Source organism: Motacilla alba, chromosome 4 (assembly GCF_015832195.1).
Source record: "Motacilla alba alba isolate MOTALB_02 chromosome 4, Motacilla_alba_V1.0_pri, whole genome shotgun sequence".
Lineage (NCBI taxonomy): Eukaryota > Metazoa > Chordata > Aves > Passeriformes > Motacillidae > Motacilla > Motacilla alba.
The window spans coordinates 38,304,022-38,323,961 of record NC_052019.1 but is presented as its reverse complement, the minus strand read 5'-3'; the positions used below and the strand labels follow the sequence as shown (position 1 = coordinate 38,323,961).

General features: G+C 35.3%; 1 protein-coding gene across 4 annotated transcripts in view; it reads left to right on the top strand.

Moving 5' to 3' along the window:
• Positions 1-19,940, top strand: part of TLL1 (tolloid like 1) — a 128,001-nt gene that overhangs the window by 45,307 nt on the left and 62,754 nt on the right. For 3 of the 4 annotated variants that reach the window (XM_038134892.1, XM_038134891.1, XM_038134893.1), the window contains 4 exons: positions 10,695-10,805; positions 14,745-14,825; positions 17,064-17,216; positions 19,216-19,333. In XM_038134892.1, the coding sequence (XP_037990820.1) occupies positions 10,695-10,805; positions 14,745-14,825; positions 17,064-17,216; positions 19,216-19,333 (463 nt within the window). The remainder of the gene's footprint in view (positions 1-10,694; positions 10,806-14,744; positions 14,826-17,063; positions 17,217-19,215; positions 19,334-19,940) is intronic. The other variant, XM_038134894.1, reaches the window with a different exon arrangement.

Sequence of the window (19,940 nt, the reverse complement as noted above, 5' to 3'; positions counted from 1 at the left end):
TGCTTGTGATGCATTAGCCTGATAATCAGCTGCAAACAAGTAGGAAACTGTAAGTCCTTATGAAAATCCCACTGCAAATTTGAACGATTTAACATAATCAATTTGTGGCAGCCTGGGGGTGGCAACAGTGGTTGCAGCCTCACAAGTCTGGGGATAAATACAGTCTTGCAAAGAAATTACAGGCACAGGAGAAAGCTGAAGTTGTGTATTTTTTTATTGTCCTCTCCCCTGCCTCCCCTGCTTAAGTTCTGTGGATGACACTTGAATTGCCACCGTGCCAAAAATGAGGAAATGAGTAAGTGTGGACTCAGTGCCATAATTCTCTTCAGAATGGGGCGGGGATTCTGCTGGCTTGAAGCAGAGTACTTGCAAAAAGCTAATACTCTTTACTGGTTAGAAACAAGGATTTTAAAATGCTTTTAGCATTTATGCAGGATAGTGCTTTTCAAGAGCAAACAAATAAATGCAAATATGAAATGAGGTTTCATTGTTTCCATCAAGAGGCAAAATATTACAATGATGGAATAAGTTGTCTCAAGTATTTTCATGGCTAAAATTCCTCAGAATAATAAGCTATGTAAGAATCAGATGTATCGAATATTAAATTCTACTTAATAACTTGGTATTAAGCATTGGAAAATATCAATGCTTTTCCACTGTACATTTACTGTCACCTCACTAACTCTGAGGATAATTTTTCACTTTCTCTTTTACTTGCTGTGTCCAAAAAGTAATCAGCAGCTGTACAGAGTCTCCATGGGAAAATAAAACCCAAGCACTTAAATTACAAAGGGGGGAGGGAGAGGGAGGAAACAGTATTCAGAGGCAAGCAAGGAAAATAGTTGTGATGCATGAGACTCATAATTTCTATTTTAAACGGTTACATGAATTGGATGATACAGAGTTAAGGAATTAGGCTTCAACTTTTTAGCTTTATTAACTAAAATTTGTACTCTGGTAAGAAAAAAATGTGGTAGGAGACAACTACTGAATATGAAGACAGAAATGTAGAGTTGCCTTGGTCCAATACCCAGAACTGACTGTATTAAGCACTGGATCACTGCCAAAAAAAGCAGCATTAAGAGCTATTTAGTCTCTTTCCTTGTCTTTTTCACAGAGCCAAGTCACAGAATGATGTGCTAAAATATGAGATGGAATGACTTAAGTGAAGTTCATAACAAAAATGATGGAAACAGGAAGCTGCAGCTGATAATGAAAATCACTTCTGAAACCTATAATAGGGGTTTATTTATATACAGTTTAATAATTCTGCGTGTTTAAATATAAGATGATGCAAATGGAGCAATAGTTATTTCATGTGGTATGATGACAACCTTGATCCTGAATGCCAGATAATCCCTTAGATATGCACTTTCCTTTCTGTGCCATTTGGCTTTCTGTATAAATCTTTGGTTGCATTTAATGATTATTCAGGATTTTCTGTTTTCGAGGTACTACTTTAGCCTACTTGGGATTTTATGTCTGTGAGAAAATGAACGTTTTTTTCATTTCCCATAGATGAGGAAAAGGTACAGAAGGGGAGGGTTTCCACCCTCCACCCCATATATCAGTGCTGCTTTATTGTAACATTATTGTGACATGCTTCTTATGTTCTAATGCCAAGTTATGAAGAAAGTGTTTCTGTGGCTTCCTATTGTCGTAGCAGAACAAAATTACTAGGGGAGTTCTCTCCCTAATTACTGAGTTCCTTATGCCCTTCTACTCCATAGTAACAACCTGTAACACTAGAGGAAAGATGTTATGGTTGTGGAATTTCTTGAAGACTGGTATTGCCAGAGCCAGATAGCTTATCTTAGTAGTTATTCCTTTTTAAATTTTTTTAAAATTATGTTTCTTCTCCCCAGATTGCTGCTGCTGCTTCCCCCTCAGGGTTGCTGTGCAGTGCTTGTGATCTGCTGGCTTTGCCCATGATTGTGCTGTCCTTGTACCAGAATTCTTTCAGGGGGGAGCCATTCATATCTGACTTGCCTGGGTGTTGTGGAAGAAGAAAGCACCCAGGGAAATACGCTTACAAAGGTGTATGACCAGGAAACTACTCTTCTGTAGTGTATATGAATTTAATCCTTCATCTTATTAGAAACAATAATTTTATACTTAATTTTGTGACTTACTGTCACTGAAATGCTGGGATGTTAAATTGAAGTTGAGATCAAATCTGATTTGCCCCACAACAGCAGTGGTCTATTTATGTATAAATGTTTTATTAGTTTTATTCTTCATCTTTGAAAGGGATTTTATTCTCTGAAATTCTTACAATTCAATAACACCTCAATTCCATGGAATGGTTTGGAAGTTACCTTTTTTCTTTTCTAAAGTCTGCAGGTTGGAAAAGCATGTAAAAGGTTTTACCTCTATCTTTTTAGCTACTTAAACTAATCTTTTGACTTGTGCCATGCATTATCTGTTAGCTTGTAATTCACTTGGTTTGGTGCTGGTATTCTGTTTTCTTGGTGTTAGAATGAAAATGTCTAAGACTTGCATCTTTGGGGAGGCCTTGTGCAGCTGTTGTGTCTGTCTCAGACCTAACAGCTGTTTCATGTAGGTGGCACACTCAGACTGACAACTTTCTTTCCAACAAGGCTTTTTCTCCATTCATCTATATGTGGCTTATTTTTGCAGTTATCCATTTCCCTATTCTCTAAGTAACTGAAATAATTAAAATCTGTTCTTAATTTCAGAAGAAATTAGACTTTTTTTGTTTCCATTCTTATATGTTTGAGTTTTCAATATTTTTAAAAAAAGATTTCACTTGAAGAGTAATAATTGTCTTTTTTTTTTTTTTTTTTTTTTTGTAAGAAAGCGTAGCCATAATAATTAATTTTGTAGATCTTGACCTAAGGCTATCCAAGGTAATGGAGTTTGAAAGTAAAATGAAGGTGAATATTATAGCATCATAGTGGTCACACAGGATGATCTGGGGTAATTGTGACTGTTGTGATAATATAGATCTGAATTGCCCCTGGTGTATCTTTCTAGCCTCCTTAATAAAGCTAGCTATAGCAGAAGAAGTCGGCATTTGCAGGTGCCTGGGAACAGCAGAAAAACCCTCATGACCTGTCAGCCTTCTTTTCCTATGCCAGAAGTCACAGTCAGCTATCACTAAATTGAAGTTCAGCTAATGTTGCTGCAATGGTTTCTGCTAGGGGTGATGAGCAGCTTTCCCAGGAAGATGGAGAATTGTTTTCTGTACTCTGATACTCAGTGGCAGAAGGAGTAACAGGGCCAGGAAATGATGGTTTTCTTGCATGTGGTTTCACATAAAGCGGTTCAGCCTTTTCTGTGGTAACAAACATTATCTGTGATTGCCCTATATTTTTGGCTCTCATGGATCTTCCTAAATGTCACTGGTTTCTTGCTGTGGCTTTCCTTTCAAAGTGGTTAATAACGGCTCTGAAGAAAGCCTCGTGTTTCAATTTATTTTTTCTTAAGCTTCCAACTGTTTCTGCATACTAAAAACTTGAAACAGTAGAGAATTATAATAAGACATATTAATAGTAGGAGGGATAAGTGGGTCTCCTTGAGGTGATTTCTCTGTAGCATTGTTTTGCCAATATCTGGCCAGAGGCAGTAATGAGTGGTGAAGAAAGTTCTCTGTGTTAGCTGCTTGTTTTGCCAACAGTGTGCACGCTCCTTTAGTGTTTGCTGAGCAGTGTCCTCTGCATTCAGTTCAGTGGTTAAGCCATTATATGAGGAATCAATTTTACCAGCTACAAAGCATCTGTGGTGTTGATGATGATCTCACACAAAAAAAGAAAATAGATACTGAAAGTCAGGAAGCTTGCCAGGTTGAGCAGCTTAACCAAGAACAAAACCTTTCACAGACTAGCTGTTGCAATATTGAAGACCCTGTCCTCAAAACACACTGCAGTAAATTTAGGAGTAAAGCTTGTCCTTTTACCTAAGATTGCAACTTCTGTCAGAATTTTCTTTGCTTTTTTTGAAGTTTTTGGTTTTATTTTACTAATTTTAAAGAAATGTGAAAATTGTCACTACAAAACAAAGCGGAAGGAAAATGGAATTGAAAAAAAAATCACTATTTTTAAATTAAGAACAAAATAAAAACTAGAATTAGCTCAGAGTAAACGGATATCTGTAAATTGAGATTTATCTGTGCCATGAAGACACATATTTAGCAAATTAGTGTCCCCTTGCAAAAATATCAAGCTCTACAAATGTCTCTTTTGGTAAGTGAAGGTTCTACTCGGATTAAGGGTGTCACAGTTATTCCATTTTCCTCATGAGTATTGCTTTATATGAGAGCATTTGCTTTGAAAAAGCAGGACATGCTCCAGTTCTGCATGCCACTCACCCTGTGTCCCACCTGCACTGTGATGTGACTGCCATGCTCCTGGAAGGGCTATTTGGAACGAGTTGACTCTGTAGGATGGTGGATGGCTTTCCAGCAAATACTTCTCTTCTCCTACCTTTGGCTCTACAGCTGTTTTTGTGTCCCCAGTCTGACACTGTTGAGTCAGGGATGGACAAAATGACTCCGTGGTTCAGAAGGTGAAAAAAAGAGATTTTAATAAAAAGGTAGCTTCCTTTTATAACCAGGATCTCTAAGGTGAAACCTGATTGGTCTCAAAGTAAAAACCTTTCACATTATTGGCGAACAATGAATAGCACACTCTGAAGCTACATATCTATAAACAACATTAACAGAAAGAGAGATAATAATTGTTTTCATTCTTCCTCTCTGAAGTTTCTGAGGCCTGAAGCCTGGGAGAATTCTCTTTGACTGAATCTCCACACCAGCCAGGTCCTATGTGGTTATTTTTCTGTCCTAGTTGGTCAGTTTGGTAGTCACTTCCTGGAAATAATGTGGAGTGGCTGTAGTGAAATGCTACGTACCTCAGATGGGGCTCCATAAGTGTGACTTGGGAGCAGCAATAGGGAGTAAGTTCTCAGTTAGTTCCCCTGTCTTGTTTCAATGTTTTCTAAGAAAAGTATATTGTACCTGAATATCCCAATAGGGATGTTGCCTTGCCAACATCCTACCTATAAATGTGAACACATGGTCAAAGGAAGGAAGGAAGCAAAAAGTGTGCTTGGGGAACACTGGGAAGATTTCTAGGGGTGGATGACGTGAGACGTAGGTGAGTTGCAGGTAATGCTGTCAACATGGAAATAGTGTCATATAAGATTCTAGTAAATTGCATTAAAATTTCTTCTGAGGCTGCATTGCTACCATATACAAACTAGCTGATTTCTGGATAACTTTGTGTGTCCATGTGAGCTGTTGTCAAGGGATTTGAATGTTGTCACATTCAAAAGTATGGAGGAATGAATTTCCAACTGGTGTACAGTCTGGAGATATTTAAAGTATTCAGTCATCATTATTTTGTTTTCGGAAAGAAGTGGAAATGATACATTGCTTTAGGGAAATTTGTTTCCTGATTGTGAGTTTGAAAAATAGAATTGGTATGAGCGTTGATGAACTTGCTATTTTATATCATTTATGTGGAAACATGAAAGGTGCCTGTCAGAGCTGTTACATCCCTTTTCCGGTGTGCCTATGTGAGCTTTTTCAAGTATGTAAGTTATTTCAGTATATATCTGTAATTTCTGTTACAATTGCTTAGAGTTGTGCAGGTTTGGAAATGCTGCATGCTGAAAATAATGAATAGCTAAATTTTGATGTGTCTTTGAAAATAGGCAACCTTGGTCATCTCTTTTATGCTATTAAAGTTTCACTTTTCTGACATATTTTTGTCCAATAAAAAGGCAAATTGATTTGGATAATTATTTAACACTTGATTAAATTAACTTGCGCTTGAAAGTTTTGTGGGCTCTGTATGGCAATGTGGAAATATATTGCACAGTTACAGCTGAAGGTAGCACTTGTGAAGAACAATGATAGAGTTCAGGGTATGGTGTGCAGGGTTATGCTCATGGTTGCACACAAGATCTTTTGCTCTTTATTTACCCTGTTTTGTTCTCAGTTTGATAATTTCTAAAAAAAGTGTATTGCACCTGAGAATCTTGAAAAGACTGAAATAATTTGAAGACAATGGTAATACAGAATAAGGTTAGTTGCAGTCGTGTATGTTGCTGTCCTTGTAATGAGGTAAAATTGTCTTTACTTACTTAGCTTTAATCTTTCCATTTTCTGTTCAGATTTAGAGGCAGTTATGTAAGTTGTGAACGGATTGTATGGAACAGAGTGACTCACCAAGATAGAGCATAGTGCACATAGCTGTGTTGTTACAGGGAAGTGCTCAATGACTCAGCTATAGAAGAGTCTGCTAATTAGAACTGCTGGACATGTGGATTCAGGTGAATATCTGCCCTGAAGCTGTCCAGCACACTTTCTGGCACCTCCAACTGCATGAATTACTGGGCAGGCTTTGCTTTGTGTTGGGCATTCCATCTTTGAGGATGTTAAAGGAGCTCTTCAGCTTTCCTTGTAATGCCTTGCAGTTTTCTATTTACTTAATATTTTTGTTGTCAGTTCTTGGTAGCTTCTGCAAGAGGGATGAGCACAAACTCTTTGTGCTTTGTGCTCCCAGTAGCATACCAAAATTTGAGGCTCTGCTTTTGAAATGTCCTCTAGTATTGCCTTAATCCTTTCATTGGTATCTTCTCAGTATAGGAGTAATCCCCCTGTCAAAATTCTGTGTCTGCTCATAGGACAAGATCACAGTTTACATTTCAGTTTGAGAAGGTCTCAGTTGAACATGTTTCTAGCCTATGGATTCCTGGGAGTGGTTTCTGGGTGGTGTACCCCGAGGTCAAGTTGGTTTTCTTTGGCTGTGCTATAGGGACAAACACTAGGAATCCCAGCTTACTCGCATTTTATGTTGTTACTACTATTGGTATGAATACTAGCAGGAATATATTTTATTAAAAAATGGCTGCTTATGATTTGAGTTTTACAAAGCAAAATTGTAGGAGGTGTTGCGATGAAGCTTGAAGTAGATAATTTTGTTATTACAATAATAAGAACATACTCCTTTCTATGTTTTACAGACTTGCATGTTAATTGATATTTCAAATCCTAGAATAAGCCATTCTACTACATATTACAGCCCTATAGTATTTAGCCAATAATTTCTTTCTTCCAGACATCTTGAAAGTTGTGAAAGATGTTTTTATTCTCACTGTGTGTGTTCATTGACTCATACCATGTGTGTACATCTGTAAACATAAAATAGTTCAAATCTCTTTTTTGAAAATTATACAACTTACTTATTTTCCTGTTTGTTTTGTGCTTGTGAGCTAACTGGCTGCAGGTCGCAAGCTTGGCTGCTTTTGTGGCAGTGTTTTGTCTTTATAAGACCTTTTTGAAGGTGCTGTTTGACTGAGAGGTTTTGAGTTGAGTGAAAGCAGAACTGCGTCTGCTGGTTAAGTGTCTTCTCTATTTTAACAGGTGCACAAAAATCCTTCTCCACTATTAGAGAAAAACATGCCTTTGCTGCGTAACCAGGTTTTGTCCACCTTTTAGAAACAGCTGCATGTATTTTCTCTGTTGAATTTGTTTAAGTGCATCTTGTTGAGGCCATATAAAACATATGAAAATAGAAAATAAAAACTACCTGGCATGAAATCTGGTACTATAGAGTATTATCTTTATCTGCACTGGACAAAAAGGTGAATTTTCTTTTTTCTTAAGAACCTTTATATAATAAAAGCTATTTGAAATATTTTCTCTGCAATTAATATTGTCTCAGATTTTCAACAGATATTTCTTAAGTTCATTGGCAGTCTTGCATTTTCAAAATAAACAAAAAAGCCTTGGTATCTGTAATATCAAGTTTTTGTGATCACTGAATAAATAGGTAGGATAAGAGATAATGACACAGCCTTAAATAAGTAGAGAGACATAAAGTCCTGTTTGGATCACTTTAAAAGTTTTTCTATCCATTTGTTTCAGTTTTTTTTCCTTGCCAATCAATTGATTATCAGATTCTTGCTATTTTTCCAGATGAAACATAGGAATTAAATACATGTGAAGAGCTCCTTTAACTCACAATGAGTGAACAGCTGAACTGATCAAGTCTGTCAGAAGTTCCTGAGAGGGAGCTGCTAAAGCTCTTAATCCTAACATACTCTTAGCAAAGCCTTTAACATCATGCCTTGCATACCCAAACAATCCTCTGCTTGCTTTCTGTAACGTTAACATTGGCTTGTGACATGATGAAGTATATGGAGTGACTTCTTCAAATGGTTTCAGGCCATAAAAACTAAAAGGCAGGAGATAAAACTATGGTCTTCTCTTATTACAAAGTATTTTGACACTTAAACTGGCATTCCCAAAAATTAAAGGATACTTTTAATAGTTATTTGTGACAATTTTTAAACTTTTTTGATAATTCTGTCAGGGTTGTGCTTTAAGGGCAGAATTAATATTCTGTGCTGACCTTTAACTGGAAACAAGGTGAAATTTTGAAAAACAGTTATCAGCTTCCTTTTTGTCTCAGCTGATGATTGCCTTGGACTACATTGAAATTAAAGAACATCCAGTTAACTGTTGTTTCTTTTGCTAGGTAAAGTTAAATGAATCCAGAAGATGAGAGGTTTAGTTCAGTAGAAATAAAGTATCACTTATTAGATTGTTGCTAAAGTCAAATGAGAGAATTTTATCAAGGTTTCTGTGTTTTGGCATGTTTATTGCCTTCTGCAAAAGAGAATTGCCTTGAGTAAAATGAGCCAGTGGCCTGAAGAAAGTTCCAAACTTTCCATTGTATTTTAATCAAATAATCTTATCTATTTCTGATGTTAGTGGTTACTCATATTTCTTTAGTATCTCAGAGAATGTGGCTGCTATTGGTCACATACTTTACTTGTTTATGGCTATGTGACACTTGTATCAGGACTTATTATATTACTGTGGTTATATTATTGGTGAACTCAACCTTGTCCTTGGTTGCTAATCAAAACGTTAATATGAGAACAGTGATCCTTGGAAGGATAGTATTCCACAATGTGCTAGACCAAACAATTTCAGTAATTGTCTCAAGTTCTTGTGGTTTCTAAGAACCATTATCTTGTGTAAAAAAATTATGTGGGTGCAAATATTAATATTTGGAGGAGACATAAAATGTTGGTTATGTTTTGAATCTAAAAGGTTCATTTTTAATTTCACTAATCATTTCATTATTAACGCTGTGTTGATGATCTGGGGGCCTTGTAAAGTTATTTTACAAGGCAGGCTAAAGGCATATTCAACGTAATTTTTCATTTGCCTTTTGTTCAGGACAAGTCATGTGAGTTGGAGGAGGTAATACAATATCTTGGAGTTATTTAAAAATACCTATCTTTTAAGTAAAAACTTTTTAAAGTGGATTTAATTCAACATCAATGAATGTGAGCATCATATTCTGAGAAATGGGTAACTTTTGCAGCAACATGAAACTGCTGTGATGAGAATATTATCTGATGAGTGGTCTTTAAAGTGTGATATAAAAAACAGAGAAGAAGAATGCATTTAACAGCAGTGTTTAGGATCAGCGTGAATGGAGGAAGACTAGAGATGTTGATTTGGTAACAGCTGGGCTTTGGACTAGGGTGGAAGTAAAGAAGGTTTGCTGTAGAACTGTGTAACAACCAACCAAGCAGTTACTGATGTCTCCCTTGATGGGGGAAAGAAGGGAGTTGAAGATGACACTGAGATTGAATCCAGGGATTCTGTGACTCTGAAGGAACAGGAAAAAGAGGAATTTGGATTAAGATGATAAACAACCACTTTCAGCTCCTGTTAATTGGTACATGCTCTATTGACTTCATTCCCAGCAATTGAGAATATGGCTGTTGAGTTCAGCTTTAATGCTAAGTTTGTAATTGGCAGGGAGGTCTCAGGATAATGTCTCAGCAAAAATAGGTGGAGATGAAAGTTTGAGGTTATAGATCTTAAATTATTGGAAGTGGGATTGTATCATGGTCCACTGAATTGTAGAGGCAACTCAGGGAAGATGAGTTACCTATGAAAAAGTGAAAAAGAAAAAACCTGAAAGAAAATAGAGCAAAAGAAAAAGCAAAGAGAGAAGAATAAATCCACCAAAAAGGCCAAAGGAAGGATAAAAAGAGATTGGAGATTTGAAAAGTAAAGAATTTGAAAGCATCCTAATTGTGAGATTAATTATAAAAGGAAAGCATACAAATAAACTAAGAGGAAAATAAAAAATAAAGGTTTTTTTCTCAGTTTAACAGAAAACAGATTTAATTATCTGAGCAAGACATAATGTAATATAGAAAGCAACTGAAACATAATAAAAAACTCCTTGAAATAATTACTATTTTTAGAAAGATGTTAGGAAACAAAAAGATTCAGTTTCTCAGAAATGTGTATATTTTACTTCATAGTTCAAATATTCACATCTCAGGGTCTTTTATGCTTTGTTGTATTTATATAGAGAAAACTACATGCTAAAAAATTTTTGATAGAATGATTCTAGATTTAAGTTATTACATTTAGGTTGTGTACAAAGAAACTGAATAGACCAAGATTCTGGAATAAGTTATTAGTCTTTTACTAGGTAGGTTTCTTATTTTCCCCATATTAAAATATAGATCACTAAGGAAATATATGTGATGTCATATACTTTCATGTCATATACTTTACATATGTTTGTTGTATACTTTCCCAGAGGTTGTAAACATGGCATTATATTCTTCAGATTGGCTTTATTGTCCAAATAATTCTTTAATTAAATTGAGCTCTTTTTTATTTAAAGCTGTCTTTTGGGGAGATATTGCCTTAGATGATGAAGACTTAAAAATCTTTCAAATTGACAGGACGATTGACCTTACGCAGCACTCCAACGAAAGACTTGGCCATAACACAGGTATGTTATTTCAAATTTGTTTTAATTTATTTTTTCTGTTAGTTAATTCTGTGCAGACGGCAATCTGTGTTTTAAATGTGGAAAGTCAGTATAATGTTTTGGATAACATTAGTTGACACTTAGAAAAGTTATTAAACAAAAGCTATAAATTCACATTAGGGAAAAGAGAAGCAAAACATTTAATTTTATTCTAGCATTTCTGTTTAAAAATGTCTTGTTGAATTGAGGAGCAGAAACTGGTAGGAAGGTTAGAGTCTACTCTGCAGGTGGTCATGTGGGAAAGGAAATTGTACAAAGCATTGATTTCATCACTGAAAGTTCCTGATAGCAGAGCCCAAACACACTATGGAGAACATATGTGGTATCCTGGAGGCAAAATTGGAAGCCTGGCATTGCAACCCCTCCTTTTGCTTTTTTTTTTTTATTGTTTCATCCAGTTCTGTACCTAGACCGAGAGGAAACACTAGAATGTGTTCGTCATCCTTGCTAGATATGCCTTGTCTGAAAAACCAACTATTTATTTGACATTTTAATACACGTTTCTGTGCCATTGTTAACATACAATGCGTTAGCACCAGAAGCTGCAATCTGATTAGCAGAGGCAGCTGTGTATTCAGACAGATAGATAAAGAGATTTTTTTAATGTGTAAATGTCTGTTTGCAAGAGAGAAAACATAATCCATGCCTAAATGGATGTCTGTCTAATGTCTAAAAATATTTATGCTTTCAGGCTGTGATTAGTAAATTGATAACTGAGAATTCGTAAACCTTCGGGTTATGATACATAAAAAGCTATCCTACTGAGAAAAAGTCTGGAAAAACATTATTAGAAAATGTAAAAATTTATTACTGAAATTTGTGTTCTGTTATGCATGTTTTATGTATGCCTGACCTGAGCTAACATAACTTATTCCTGATATGTGGAAAAAAATTTTCAGACCAGAGAAGCAATTTTGAATTTAAGCTTTCAATATTGATGTATTTTAAAATATTTTTATTCATTCTAGGTAGATGCTGTGATTAGAGTATTTTTATGACAACTTGAAAATTTATCTCCTTTTACATCCACTTGTTTTTCCAAAACAGGAAAACTTTTGATCACATCTAGATCTGGACTGGATCTTAAAATGTTAATAGAATTAGTGGTCTCTCTGCTCTCCTCTCCTCCAAACAAATATTTTAATTGCCTTTGAAGATATCTCCTGCACTAGTTTTTGTTGAAAAAATGTAGAACAGCATCAGTCATTTCCCCTTAAAGTGGATCCAGTCAAGTGATTTCTTTGGCTTGCTGACTCCTGCTTCTTTTTGCTTTTCTACTTTTTCTTTTAACTGCAAAGTTATTATTATTTTTTAATTTCCACACAAAAATATACATTTATAAGCATTTTAAAATCATATTTAATTTTCTGATACTTAGTTTTTCCTTTCTTAGTGTTTTTTTGATGTGCACATTATCGTTTCTTGTTGATGGTGTTCTTTTCAGGATATTGAATCACTCTTAAGTATTGCTAATTCATTTGCACCAGTTTTTTCTACCTTTATTGAACAACAAGAGTCAATACAATTGTGATGATCAGTGGGACTAAACTTTGGAGAACAAACTCTCCGAAGTTAATGACTTCATAACTGCTCTCATTGAACCCTCAGCATTCTTGATTTCCAAAAAAGAGCATTAGAGAAGTCAATTTTACACTTAAGATACATAATTTATTTTTCTAAATTTACAACATTGTTGATGTGTAAACTAGGAATTGTGTGCTCATCTCCCCTAATTCCAAGAGCAAATTGTCAACTAGCTCATTAGTATTAGGTAGCAACTGGAAAAGGAATAAAAGCAATGCTAGATATCTGTAATCTAGAAAACAAAATTTAGTCTTAGTTACAGACACAATGGCAATGAATTGTAAGCTTTGATTTCTGAGCACTTTCTGTTGTAGATTTTCACAGACTAAAGGTGACATCAGGTAGAAGGATTAGATACTTGGTTGTAAACCATCAAGAGGTAGTGGTGGAGTCACAGTTGTTTTTGCAACTCTAATTAAATCCTGAGGCTCACAGGCTGTGATTCACATTATGTGACTGCTCCTTTTCATGAGGATTATCTGCCAGGATTTGCTGGGTCAGATAATCTGTGAGCTTCTTGGAGTGTGGCTCTGTTATTTTATTTTTAATTTTGTACAACAAGATGCGTAATCACTGTAAACAGAAAACAGTAAAGCTGATAACATTTATGTGTATAGTTTTATAAGTCCAAAGTGCCAAAAGTATCCTCCTTATCCTGCCTGAATTATGAGAAGATGCAGCGAGTAGGAATTAAAACTTTTTTAGTCTATATGGTTTAGCAAGGCTGCTTGTTAGACAGCTTAGAGACCGCTTAGTTAAGTGAGAGACTTTTTCTTTGGTTTTTCACTAGATGAAATACACAGACTGCAATAAGACAGAAGAGTGTTTTGGGGGTTCCTCCCCCCACCCCAAAAAAAATCTAGTATAACACTTAAGTAACTAATGAATTCTATAGGAGTTTTCTGTTATGTTTGACAGTTGATGCTTATAATGATTTTTTAAATATTTATATGGAATGCTTAGCTATAAGCCTTATTTTATAAGATGAATGTGAACATGAGAGACAATTACATTAATGATGATCAACGTTCTATCCTCTGCACTTTATGGTATAGTTACCCTGTAACTTGTTGGAATGGAATGTGTTGATGTATTACCTCATCTATTTAAAATGTTTTTAAAAATTTGGAAAATTTTTCTCAAGAGAGCCAGCCACTATGTGACAGCATAATGCAAATAATTAGGCACATTGTTATTCACTGAGTAGCCACACACTCATTTGCCTTATATGGAATTTTCTCATCTGTAATATGAATTTAAGTTGCTGTTTAAAAACATATTTTCTGCATAGATATTAAAAAAAATTATAGAAAGTTGGGAAAGGCCTTTTTAACGGTGTTGGATGTTTCAATGGTCTGGTTTTTTCTATCTTTTTACTTTTTCAGTCATTAAAGTAGTTCAGAAACTCTCTTGTCCTATAACAAGTAGTGACTGTAAAATACAACTTATTGCAAACCTGTAAAATCACAAAACTTTCAGAACAATTCTGAATTATTTAATTGACTCATGTAGTGTAGTCAGTGTTACTGCTTCTGGTTTCCTGGTGTTTGAAAAGCCACTTGTAGCCGCAAAAGGTTTAAGTGTGAAGGGAAGATGCAGCAGACCCAGATGCAGTAAACCCAGAAATGTGCTTTATATCTGTAAATGGCATGGTAAATGTTAAAATAAACTAATTTTTGTCTTAGGTTTTCATTGGCTGCTGTAATTACACAGACATATATGTATATATACCTGCCAGGTCTTACTGCAATATACCCCAGCATGTGATGTTTCAAGGCCTTAACAGTTCATTGACATCTCCATTTGCATGCTAGCAAAGAAAAACAAATATTTCATTGGCAAAATCAACCATATTAAGTTTTGCTGGGTTGGTTGGTTTGTTTGTTTTCTAATGAAACTTTGGCTGTTTGCTTTTTCTCCTTCCCTTCCCTTGAAATGAGAAAATTATGGAATGCATTCAGGAAATTTCTTTGAGAGTAACCCTTTTAGCTGTCAATCAATATGGCTCTGAGGATGTCAAGGTCACCAGGAAGAAAAAAAGCTCCAAATTATAATTAGATGATGTAATTGTCATGACTTGCCTGAATAACAAAGACATGTTGGCTTATATTCATGGAATGCATATTAGAAAAATTTTCAGCTAATTATGTATTTTTAACGCATTGTCAAGGGTACTTGAAATGTTTTTAAGGAAATTATCAAAGAATATGAAGCTTCTTTTAGGATGCCTCTCTATGCTAATATGGTTGCTGTATGTGTAAAATTCCACAGTTTTAACTTTTGGAAATTCCTTTCTTTTTTTTTTTCTTTTTAAAGGTGGCTTTGGAGAGCATGGAATGTCAAAAAAACGTGGTGCCCTCTATCAGCTTATAGAGAGGATAAGAAGATTTGGCTCTGGTATTTTCACTGTTTAAATTAGCAAGTTGCCTGATGTGATAGTGTATCATGAACATTAATGATGATAGTACTTTAACACTTTAAAGCCTTTCTGTATTACTCTTGGCATAAACAAATTTTAAAATTATTAGTGCAAGAATAGTAATGAAGAGATTAGCTTTTCTTGCCATTTTCTTAGAGTTCTTCTTCCAGCATGAAATCTGAAAGCTAAAACATGTAGTTTTAAATGTTATATTAAAAATTGCTTAACTTTGTTTTATGACTGTGTTCACAGTTATGGGTTTAACTAATGTCAATACAGTGTCTTTTCACTGCAAGTAGACTATGCTGCAAAGCTGCTGATTTAGTTTGTTTCCTACTTTTTCTGGCTCCAGGTGGGGCATTCTGATGATTCATACTGTGAAGCATTTGTGGTGTGTTGTGCTGAACAAGCATATTTTTATATTAATCATACTTCTGTCAGTATGAAAGTAGTTAAATTGAGCAGCACATGGAAGTGGAATCCCCCCTAACTCTGGCTGAATTTACACTCTATATTTGATGCAAGATGACATCACTTTAATGTTGTGTGAAACCTGACTTCAAAAAGGAAATTATGTGCAACTCCATTGTAATTGCCCCACATTGTGTTAATCAGAGCACGGTAACTGCCTTTGCAGAGGTGCTTTGATATATAATCTTCATTCTTTAAAGGAGAATTAAAATTTTAGTATTGCATACATTCTTGTCATCTTTTGGGTGCAGTTTGGAATAAATTTCTTGCTTAGACCTCTAAAGAGCACAAATGAAAATAATTTGGAATTATAAAACGTCTAAATAAATGTGTGATGTGGTTCAGAAATGGCTGCATACTAAGTGTAAAAGTATTCAGTTAAGAGTCTGCCGATACTGTAGGCACTTTGTGTATAATTTGTTGTGTAATTCTCATTTACACACTCTTTAAATTACAAAGATGAGTCATTTCCTTCATTTCCTTTACCTGTTTTTGGTTTCTTTTTGGGTTTTTTTTTGGTTTTTTTTTTTTTTTTTGTTTTGTTTTGGTTTTTTTTTTTTTTTTTTTTTTTGTTTTTGTTTGGTTTTTTTTTTTTTTTTTTTTGTTGTTTTTTTTTTTTTTTTTTTAAACCCTGGAATTTTCTGTATAATTCCTGGTACAATTCAAGTTACATGTTGGTTGTCACAAAGGCAGGCTTTTTTCCCAAGTATCAGAGCTCCCTCCCTGCCTTGTGCTGTGGCTTCTTCCTTGTCTTCCTGTTGCTGCTCTCCCAGCCTTGGGGCTATGCCGACATTCCTTACCATGACTCTGCCTTGGAATCCTCCCTGATTCTGACATGGTCATTAACACCAAAGTGCAGCTGGTACCACAGGGGATTCTCACAGAGGGAAAACGTAATCTTCCACAAGGAATAAGACAAAAGGCTTCAACTGCACTGAGTAGGATTTTTAAACCATTTTTCAAGGGATCCACTTTGATTAACTGTCCAGATCTACAAACAAACTTATAAATTGTTCAGCACCTGTTCTGGTGTCCAAGTCCTTGTCTAACTACCCTTTTCCTTTTCTGTTCTTACATTAGGTTTCAGCTAATTCAGAAAGATTTGCCTGTAATGGGATGAATGGTGGTAGTATCCCTGAAAATGGTAGACACTTTTTACTCCTGTAAAGAAATTCCAGCCATGAGTAAAACCTACTTGTGGGGTTCCAAATGTTAGTTTATAAAAAATGTCTGATTTCTTACTGTCCAGAGCTTTAACGATGGTCATTGTACTTGCTTTTTCCAGATCATACATTAAAAATGAAAGGGATAGTGAATGTCTTGATTAACTTGAGTCTGTCCAAAGTCTGATGCTCTTTGCTGAATAAAATCCTCATTTATTTAAAAAAAAAAACAGACCAAAACAAAAGCCAGAGAAAATTGAATGCAAAAAACACCACAAAAACCACAGGGAGTGTGATTTCTTAAATATTGTTATTAAATGAGAAAATTTAGTTGCACTTACGCAATGCACATTCCAGTTGATAAACATATGTGCAAGACTGTTATTCTAGATATATTCCAAAAAAATGAAGATTCAGACTTCATGTCTTTCTCAGAAAACTATGTAACAATAGACTGTCATGTAACAGCCATGTCCTGCTTTGAAAGGGTATAAAGAAATCTGAGTTTGACCTGCTAGAAAAGAATTGCTCTCCTTTTTCATGTGTGTGTGAGCTCATTCAGTGTTTTAATTATCATTGCAGGTTTTGAGCAAAATAATACATCTAAAGGAAGAACTACTGTAAAATTCTCAGGGAAAAATGAGAAAAACCGATTTCCCAGAGCTGCTACATCACGAACAGAAAGAATATGGCCAGGTGGTGTCATTCCATATGTAATAGGTGGAAATTTCACTGGTAAGCTTTGTGCTTTGCATGAAAAGAAGAAAGTTTTTTTTTTTTTTTTTAAATTGCCTTCCTTGTGTTTTTTTTTTTTTTTTTTTTTTAGTTGTTAAAAGTGAAGTCATGCTATGGAAGTCAGTGGAAGGGTTTCTGTTGGAACAGGCCTGAAGTACATCTGTTTTGAAAATATTAGTCATACTTAATTGTTGTCAAAGGCAAGCTACATAATAAAAAATTAGCAACATTTTAGAGAGGGAAAGCTCTATTTCTTTACCTAGTATTTCTTGTTGCACATTTGTTTTCATGAGCCTAAGTAATGGAATGTCAAGGAATTTTTTTTTTAATGCAGTATATTTAGCACAAGAATATCTTCAATTTGGTGTGACATGTATTCTTCTAAACTGATTTCGCTTAACAAACTGACTCAAATGTGTTTTGTCATTCCTCAGTTTGGTTTTCAGATGGGTACACACAGACACTGTAGATGACAGAAAGAAAGACTGGCTGCCCTACATATAAAATTCTTAGCAGAAAACTGTAGAAAAAGTTACAACATTTGTTATCCTTGGAAAAGATAAATAGGTCAATATCAATGTGGATGTAAGAGATAATTTAAAACAAAAATGGAGCAAGGAAAGCAAAGTGATAAGGGAAAATATATGAAATAGCATCTTATTTATTGTATATGATAATACAGGGAACCAAAAGAAACATGCAAACGCTCATACACTGTATATGGAGAAACCAGAGTCATTCTTTTCAAGCTGACAGCTACTTCAAACTGTCAGGCTTTCAGTTTGGGTATTTACATAGTACTATGCCAAATATGACCTTTGCATTAGGATAAGTCTTCTGAAATAACTGTAGGAAACTAAATGACAGCACCATATTAAAGATTTTGCCTTTTTCTTAATGAAAGATAAATTCTAAAGCTTAGAAAAAATATCTTAAAAGAAAAGGGCAAGATGGGATGGAATAACCTTTAACTTTTAGAATCTGATGTGATTTGAACTTGTTGTTTTTATGAAGTTTCAGGTTTTGTTGTCTGTAAGTTTTAAAAAGGTTAGATTTTTTTTGTTTGTTGAATTATCCTATGTTTTAACCTGCAACGTGAGTGTATTTCTGCTAGCACACTCTTGCCAGATAATACTCTGTGGATTTTCAGCTCAGAAGCAAAACAAATATATTCTCACATGTTACCTTTATGTCAGTAAGCCTTGTTTTTTGTCACACAATGAAATTACATTGCTCTGCTCTCTGAAGTTTTGTTTTGTGCTGAGAGTTGGCCTGGATGATTCTGCATCTAGGGGATACTTCTGACCTTTTCTGAATGTATTTCTCATTTTAAAATCAAGGTGTGCTTTTACCAAATTCTGAATTTCTCACTGTTGGTGGATCATTTGTTTTCTGGAAGATTTTGATGCAAAGAAGGGGAGACTGGTCTCTGTTCACAACAGCCTTATTTTAATCAAATGTTTTTACCAGTATGCCTGTTTGCATGGCTTAGATTAAACTGGTGTCCAGACATAAAGGCTGTAGGAATTTTTAAATTTTTTTTTTAAATTTCTACTAGATAGACAGCTATGCTGTAAAGCTAGTCAATTTTGCTTGTTCTTTTTCTTTGTTTTTTTTGTCCTCCCCCAATGTGGTTGACTTGATAGTTTCATCTGGGAAATTGCTTAGTGAATGTTGTGCTGATGCAGGCACATAAGCGATGCTGTATTTCTTCTGCTGTCTTCCTCTGGTGTAACATAGTCATGATCTTTATTGCAGGATTTATATTTACTGGGGTGTGTCAGGCAGTGTCAGCCCCCTTGCAGGCACATCTGTTATGATGAACTGATGGCCTGAGTATCCCTTTAGCTGGAATCTTGCCATACATGGGACTACTGGGACACACAGGGCTTTGTGATTCACTGACTACTTCCAGGCCCGTATTCTTAGTATTGGTTGTAAGAAGGAAGGTGCAGTTGGGAGGATGCTGTGCTTTCATCTGCTGCAATTGCCATTGCAGGCACGCAGCGTGCCATGTTCAAGCAGGCCATGCGGCACTGGGAGAAGTACACCTGCGTCACCTTCATCGAGCGCAGCGACGAGGAGAGCTACATTGTCTTCACCTACAGACCCTGTGGGTAAGTGTGCACCTGTGGGAACACACAGTCCTGCTCTCAGCCATGTCTGCCAGCTTTGCACGCATAAGGGAATATAGACTTCACAGGAAAATCAATAATTACTGCATTTAAATGATGCACATGTTCTCCCTGGCTTTTAAGTTCATTGAAACAGGTATGTGTGGTAACTTCGTAAGGTTGCACCTCTTTGGTCTATTTCTAGATAAAATTATCTTAATATATACACATGAAAGACATTTTTTGCTTTATGTCATGCTTCTAATATTCATATGTGTTGTTCTAAAGGTGTTTCGGGTTTATCATTCTTAGCTTTCTCCATGTCACATATTTGCTGCTGAATTAAATATGAACATCTACCCCACATCCTTTTTCCAGCTAAATTGTTGTTTGTTTTAATTTTGACTCTCGTATTGCTAGACTGTCCTTGCCCAGATTTGTTTATTCACCAAATTTATGGCAATTTTGCAAATTCCTTCTTCTGGGTCACTGATGTGTAAAAGTGAACAGAACAGGTTTTATTACTCCGCTTTCCATTAATCACTGTGTTCCATCTTCAGATATTACTGCTCACAAATACCTCTGTCAGCTATATTTGCTATTTATTCCA